This window comes from Formica exsecta, unplaced genomic scaffold (genome assembly GCF_003651465.1).
Source record: "Formica exsecta isolate Colony F162 unplaced genomic scaffold, ASM365146v1 scaffold21, whole genome shotgun sequence".
NCBI lineage: Eukaryota > Metazoa > Arthropoda > Insecta > Hymenoptera > Formicidae > Formica > Formica exsecta.
In genome coordinates, this window is record NW_021849398.1 from 807,775 (window position 1) to 815,969 (window position 8,195).

General features: G+C 29.2%; 2 protein-coding genes across 2 annotated transcripts; one reads left to right on the forward strand and one right to left on the reverse strand.

The window, feature by feature from the left end:
• Nucleotides 1-198: 198 nt before the first annotated feature.
• Nucleotides 199-3,209, reverse strand: LOC115234981 (heat shock factor 2-binding protein-like). The gene is made up of 7 exons (XM_029806437.1): nucleotides 3,160-3,209; nucleotides 2,142-2,330; nucleotides 1,869-2,046; nucleotides 1,590-1,708; nucleotides 1,194-1,298; nucleotides 725-990; nucleotides 199-532 (listed from the first exon to the last, which is right to left on the reverse strand). Exons 2-7 carry the CDS (start codon nucleotides 2,178-2,180, stop codon nucleotides 217-219), a joined length of 1,023 nt encoding a protein of 340 aa, XP_029662297.1. The 5' UTR covers nucleotides 2,181-2,330; nucleotides 3,160-3,209; the 3' UTR covers nucleotides 199-216.
• Nucleotides 3,210-3,369: 160 nt separating this feature from the next.
• On the forward strand, nucleotides 3,370-7,351 carry LOC115234980 (delta(14)-sterol reductase). The gene is made up of 9 exons (XM_029806436.1): nucleotides 3,370-3,520; nucleotides 3,991-4,148; nucleotides 4,318-4,567; nucleotides 4,641-4,900; nucleotides 5,038-5,389; nucleotides 5,467-5,765; nucleotides 5,870-6,123; nucleotides 6,196-6,320; nucleotides 6,400-7,351. The coding sequence occupies exons 2-9, from the start codon at nucleotides 3,999-4,001 to the stop codon at nucleotides 6,681-6,683; spliced, it is 1,974 nt and encodes a 657-aa protein (XP_029662296.1). The 5' UTR covers nucleotides 3,370-3,520; nucleotides 3,991-3,998; the 3' UTR covers nucleotides 6,684-7,351.
• The last annotated feature ends 844 nt before the right edge of the window (nucleotides 7,352-8,195 follow it).

The following is an 8,195-nucleotide window of genomic DNA, read 5'->3' on the forward strand; positions in this document are numbered from 1 at the left end:
TTAATATAAATAATATATAATAATAGATGTATAAATGATAAACATATTTGTAGGCATATTTTAATTTCTATAAACATTTCATCAAACAAAATTGTTGGAAAAAAATTGTTTTAAAGCATTTAATCGTTTATTTATTATACGCATGATTACATATTTATTTTTGCAAATATAATGCATCCTTATAGAAAATGTATTAGTGTTATATATTATAGTATATCATTTAATAATTTTTTTAGTATCTTGTAAATGTTTTATAACTTGTCTTGCTGCCTCGCTTATATCGCTGCGTTTTGAGCACGCCATAGTTTCGATTCTTTCGATCGCGATTGTTGTGGTCAAAGCGTGAATGTATTTCGGTTCGGTGAGACCGTAAGTGACGGATTGTAAGACGCGAAGACAGAGCAACTGCACCTCTTCCGAGGACGATTCATCTTCCATACAATGACTCAACGTGGCTTCTAATTGGGACTCGAGCAGATATTGCAAGCCGGTCTTGTTCATGCTCACGTTGTACAGAATCATTAATATTAATCTACAATTGCAACTGCGCTTGAGACATTGTTAACATACACCGAAGCGTGTGTTTTTAAAAAGATTTCTCTTTTTTTCAATGAAAATATATTATGAAAATTTGAAAAAGACAAGATTTTTTAATGTAAAAATAGAGATGTGAATCTAGAAATATGACAGAGAGAGAAGGGCATCTGTCAAAATATATTTATACCTCTTTAGAGATAATGATCCGGGAGCTGATGGCAATTCAGGCGTTAGTTTAATTATTTTTTGTACGAAATCTGTGCCATTGGAATTTGTAATTAAAAATTCGCGACCTTCCGGACTCGCGGATATATTAGTAACAATACCAAGGAGTCCTATTACAAATTGGTATTCGATATTGGTCGTTGGTGGGAATGCGTTTCTATAAGTATTAACGAACGCGCCAAAAGTGCCGTTTACTATCGATAAAAATTCTCCTATTTTATTCTGAAACTAAAAATATTACATGATTGAAAATATATATTACATATCGTTATAGATATATATTTTCGTAATATTGTATAAAAAATATGTAATATATATATATTATATTTGTATATTTATTTTAATTGGATTTTCTTTCCGTTATATTTCAGATATAATAAAATTTTTAACATGCTATACTCTTTCACTTAATATTTCCAACGTATACTTACAGTCGTTAACCAAATATCGACTATTTGCGGAAATCTAGAAGCACGCCAAGTCAGGTTACTTAATACTGCACCTAGGCTTGTGCAATAGGTACTCTGACTTATTATCTACGCGAAAGTAAAAAGACATGAACAAATTAACGAATGGCATTTTCAAAAAATAATCGAGACAAAGATACTCTATAACGTTTCAGCACATTTTCGAAATAATGGGCAAATAAAATACATTCGAAACTCTCTTTTCATTTAAAAAAAGATACGATATAAAAATACAGTACAAGAAAATAGTCAAATAATAAATGATAGTACAGTTAATAATAGTAATACAAATAGTAGTACAATAGTATAGATGCTATAATACCAAATTAATAGAAAAGAAATTATGTTATAAAGTTTTACTTGATCTTTTAAACATTCTATCTCTTCGAATGCAGTTTCTTTTTCTTTCGTTAAACGATCAATTTGATCACACAACTCTTCGCACTTTGATTCCAACGCCATTATTCTTTTTGCATTATCTATGCATAAATCCAATGTTTAATTTCTATGCAAAAATATAACTTATAATGTATTTAGTTGCAAGTTGATTATTACATCTAATCGCAAATGACTTTAATCATATTTTATAGCCCGCGGAATAAAATGTTAAACTGGAAAGTTTTGTATAAAAAGTATAACCTTTTGACGCATCAACAGATGACGTCGAGAAGTCATTAAAAAGCGTTTGCGTTTTCTCTCCGTTCATCTCTCCCTGAAACTTGGATTCGAGATTATTAGTCGCGAATGTTTGTGGAATGTTATCTATGAATTCGTGAAAACCATGTTCGCTGGAATTTATAATTTTCTCCAAAGAATTCTGAAAGTATGAAGTTAAAAAAAAAAATTTGTCGTTATGAGATAAATAAATTACGTGCATAAATGAAATTAAGCCATATCATATGCAACACATACAAAGAGTTCACATTTATTCTTTAAGTTGAATTCGTCCATGTGTGTGTTTTCGCTCTTGCGTTATCGGAAAAGAATGGCAATTTACTCGCAACCGTTATACACAAATGCTTTCCAGATTCCAGATTACTCGTTGCAATTCGACAGATGACGGATTAATGTCAAGACTTTAAGTTGCTCTGTCTCTGTAACCTATTAATTAATTTTGCAATTAATAGAAATGCAATTTGAAACAAATTATATATATATATATATATATATATATATCGTTATAAAAACAATTGTAAAAATATTTTATTACAAAAATCACGTAATAAGGAAACATTCGTTGACGCTTTAAATTTGACATCTATAATTTTAAACTTTTTCAGAAATCTTCTTTATATGTATAAGGAGATAAAAATTTCTAAAATTACGCACACACATATTGGTTTTAATATATATTCCGAACAATTCTATATTCTTTCACCTCTAGTACATACGACTTTTGATTCCAATTTGCATTTAACAAATTTATTTGACGCAACCTATACATCAACTATGTGGGTATGTACAATATGCAATCTCGACGTCGACTGTTCGAATTTCAAGATATATATATATACTTTTCAAAATTTATTGTTTAATCGAAAAATATTATTTATTAATCAACTTTTATATTTATATTGTTATTATTAAAATATATTTTTTAATAATAATTCTAGTAACATTATTAAAAAATAATTTACAGTATATTAATTCGTGGAATAATACTTTATATTACTAATAATTACTTTTTAATTATAGTTATTTATAAGTTATTTATAATATATATTATTAATTTGGTTTTTTTTTCGAAACACGTGGAAAAATCCATATTTAAATACTTCTACTATAAAAATACAGAGTACAATTTTTTTTCTAGTTTAATTTTTTTCTATTTATTTTAGAATAATGCTAATATACATATATGAATCTATATAACACTAGTTTTAACAATATATTACACAAAACTCTTTGTAGTATAAGACCGCTTAATTACCGACAAGATTTCGCCTAGTTTCCGGTCATTGAGATAAGATAAAATGCACTCGACTGGATATTCGTTACATTTGGCTGGAATATCACGAGGAATCGGCGTGAGAGGTCGAATGTAAGAATCGCAAATTGTGTACGCACCCATTGACGTAACGGTAAAGTTGCTCTCCCGCGTGGCCTACATCGGATGTATCTCGGAACGCACGGCGTGTGCGTGCCTTGTGCCTTTGCGCGTCCCTCCCGCGTTATTATGATGCAGCAGAGCGGTATCAGGCGTAACCTCACGACTTGTGGAAGTTTTATTATTTTTGACGCATCGCGAATATCTGCCGTGTAGAGTCGACTGATCTGGAGCAGCACGACACGTAAGTTGCACGATGAATTCTATTTCGATTAGAGATTTACTCGCGTTTAATGCAAGATTGAGATTACTGTAAAAGCGCGGGATGACGCTTTCCGGCTTCAGTGTACATATTTGACGGACAATTACGAAATTTACGCGGTATCCGCATTTTTCGATCGTGATATATAGTTTCTGCTTTGCATATAATTATTCGCCAATGTGATCTTATCTATATGTAAAGCAATAATTGATCTTTTTTTTTTAACTCGAGTTGTATAATTTACGATTAAATCTGAATTAAATAAGGCTAGTTGATCGAATAATGTTGATTTTTTAGATTATTGCTTTATATCTAATGTATAATATTGGCAGAAATATTAATTTAATTATCAAGATATTGCTAATGAATTAATAAATGCAATTAATCTTTGATAATTGTTGATATTTTTAATATATATATGCATATATTATAATTTTTCAATATTGTGTTAGGTCTCGCAATGAAGTTTACAGAGGGTGAACAGGTTCTTGCTAAACATCCAAATACTTCTGAATATTATAAAGGAAGGATTCTCAATATTAGGGGTGATCGATACAAGATACAATTTGAAACAGGCACTGAGCATATGGTTAAAGAAAATGACATAAAGGTAATAGCTAGCTGCCATCTAGTAAAGAAATATTATCACAAAAACTATATATATTTAGGAAGAATATGTAGAAGATAAATTTAAGATAAAAATTTTATTTTTTTTATGTTATAAAAGTATATTTTATAATGATACATATATATTTAAAATTCTCTTTATATTTTTGAAGTATGAGAGAGTAGGGAGAAGTACAAGCAGGATCACGAAAAGTTCCTCAAGATATTCGCCTAGTAGGAAATCGCCAAGTAGACGTTCGCCAAGTAGACGTTCGCCAAGTAGACGTTTACCAAGTAGACGTTCGCCAAATAGACAATCAGGTAAATCGCCTGCGAGATCGCCAACAATTACAACTAGGAAGTTGCCTATTCGTAACACGCGTCTCGCTAAGGTCTCTTTATCGCGCATAGATGCTGAAAGTGGTAAGCATATGTTTGCTATATGCTATTTGCCACATATATTTTTATATGCAAATTTGTTTTTATTAATAAACAGATAAAGTAAGCAATCACAAAGAAGGAAGCAATGTAAAAGTATTGGCAGAGAGTTTAATTGAAACAATGCCTTTGCAACATCGCTTGCAGAAGGAAATAATACGTAGGCCGACGTTTCTAAAAACTGAGCAAGAATATAAGGCAATTACATTAATGAGAAATATTGATAGAGCTGTTTCACTTCCGCTAGAAAAGAAAAGTTACATACATGATTATCCTTCAGCGGAAAAAGAAAGGGGATATTCGATGCAAAGAGATCAAGTAAATTTTAATAATATCTTGTTAATATTATATATTCTATTAATAATTCTGTTATATTCCATTTTTACACTCTATGTCGTATTGTTTACACTTTACAATGTAACAGTTTACATAATGTATTAATAATTGTATCCTAGGATTTAAAACCTTTATCGCAAGATACTGAAAAATGGGAAAAAGCAGTGAAACGTGAGAAAGAGATTAATAGAGTTGATGAACCGCAAGAATGGGGTGGATGGATTGGGACATCTTTTCTTATATTTATCTTACCAATATCTATAATCTTACCACAATTCTTGTGCTCGAAAGGACAATGCAAATTTGCTCATGTAGAACTTCCTATTAATTTGGAGTCTTACATAAATTTACATGGATTATTGTCCTATGTTGCATTCTTAATATTCTTGGCTTGTATTTCAATTATACCAATTGGGAGAACTGTAGATGGACAGCAGAGTAAAATCGGGATACTTCAATATCGCGTAAATGGTACATGCTTAATAATGCACGATTTTTTATTATATTATTGTGTTACTATTTTCTACAAATTTTTGTTAAATTTTTAGGCTTTTTATGTGCTATGTTGACCATAATAGTACTCGGTTTATGCATGTATAAAAATATTTTGGTCAGTGATTATATTTTGGATAATATCGTGCAGTTGTCAGTCAGTGGCTGGCTTATGGGAACATTTTTAGCGCTGGGATTATATATGAAAGCGGGAAAAGCTCCGATTGCCAATCTAAATATATATGCATCAACTAAAAGCAAGATATATAATTTTTGGCAGGGTAGAGAAATTAATCCGCGAATTGGTGCTTTGGATATTAAACTGTTGTTAATACGAGCTTCTCTTATTGGCACGGTAATTATTTTATATTTCTATTATCGTAGAAGATGGAGATATTGGGGATTTGAAGAAAGAGGAATGAAAATTGAATATGGTTATAATTATTCTTTATTTTGCAGTTGATTGTGAACATGGCTGTCATAATTAAAGTTGTTGGAGATGTAAAAAGTCTAAATATCGAGCAACTTAATGTAGCTACATTGTTGGTTATCTTATTGCAACAATTCTATATTGTAGATGGATTAATATTTGAAGCTACTATTTTTACATCCTTTGCTATAATGTACGAGGGAACTGGATATATGACATGCGTCAGTCATTTGTTATATCCATTCTTGACAACTCTTACGACAAGATTTATATTATATCAAAAGTAAGCATATAGAGCTAACATAAATAAATATTAAATCTAATATATTAATTTTCATTTAATGTGCTTTTTCAGAATAAAATTTAACTATTTTGCTGGGATATTTGTTTTAAGTTTTGTAATGGGATATGCCTTGTACAGGACTAGTAATTCGCGAAAAAATGAATTTAGAAAGAATCCCGTTTCGCCGACAGTACCTTGTAAGTGTAAGAATAGATAATTATTATTTCTTTCCTTTTTTTCCTAAAATGGATTAATATCTATTTTTGAAATTTATAGATTTAGAAACCATCCCGACGTCGCGTGGGAAGAAATTGATGCTGTCTGGTTTATGGGGCCATGTGAGGCATCCCAATTATTTGGGTGATATTATAATGCAATGGTCAATCGCGATTATTAGTTTGATGAGTGACATATTACCGTATTACGCGGCGATCTGCTGCACACTAACGCTGGCTTACAGAGCTGTAAGGGACAATAGACGTTGTCAGATGCGATACGGATATGCATGGGAGCAATATTGTTCTCGCGTGAAATACATGATCTTGAAGCGTATATTTTAAAGCAATAAAGTACAAGTAGCAAAGTACTTTTTAAATATCACAAATTCTATATTACAGTTTTATTTTTAGAGATATGCTCCGAAGGTACATACGATCATTATACATTATAAGATCTCTAAATGTGCATTTTTAAATATTTTTATGAGATATACATAGAGTGATATAGTAATATTATAACATACACAAATGTAGAATTCGATAAGAACCAAAAATATTTTGAGATTTGTAATATTGAGAGATTTTTCACATTAGACATAAATATGTTTACAAAATGAATCTCTATATATATGATGACGCGCGATAGAAAAGCGAGTAAAACAACAGTGCACGTTTTTGATGAAGGGAAAGAAAGTTTATGTATTTGTATTTAGAAATAAGTATAAAAGGTATGAAATATTTTATAAGAATCTGTGCCTATAATTTAGAGCATTATAAATTTACAATACAAATTAATTAAGAAATTTTATACTTTTATACATATACTTAAATATATATGTAAGTGTATAATTTTTTGTTCTGAAATTATGATAAGCAACTTTATTAGACATATCGTTTTTTAATAAAAAAAATATATATATGTGTATATATATAATCGTCCATATTTTCTCGTGTTTGTATTGTATTCTAATGCAGTGAATTTCAACAAGAATATAATCATATTTTTAAATTATCTAAGATTTTATGATCTAAAAAAGAGCCATATATATAGATGTATATAAATGAAATAGTAAATAAATGAAACATTACCAGACTGCTAAATTTCTAAATAGGATATCAAATTAACTGTTATGTATGACAGAAAGGCCACAGAGATAAATAAAATTCGAAAAAGAGTGATTATATAGATAAAAAAGGAATAAATATTGCCGCATTATAAGGATATTATATGTATATATAAACAGAATGAAAAACAGATTTAAAATTCTAAATGGATTGTTAATACATATATTTACATATATACCTAATTGCTATAAAAACAATTCTCGTTAAAGTGGATTCTTAAAAATGTGTCCATTCAATTCGTTCGTCTGCAATATAATCATCAAACTAAAGTTTGAGTATTCTTACATTATAAATCATTATGTATGTTAGCCAATCATTGATAAGATAGTAGTGTTTTTTTACATACATTTTTTTCTATAACAAATAGTCTCTATCTTCTAAAAATAAATAAGTCCTTTAAAATTTTTCATATATGTATGACTTATTTGTGAAATAATAGAAGCAAATTTTTGCCACATACATCTGCATACCTATTCACAGTAGACGCGCGATTAATCGTCGGAATAAATATATATATTTATTTGCTATTTTTTTGTATTCGATATTTATATTTGTTAAAATTATGTTTAAAAATTATCGCATTTTAAAAGCTGTACATTTTTATGTGATATTCTTCAAATTATGTGTATTTTCTTCAAAAAAATATCTTTTAAACTTGCATGCGACGATATAAATTGTCTTTTTTAAATTAATATATCATTTAAAAAAATTTGTTAAAATATATATCTA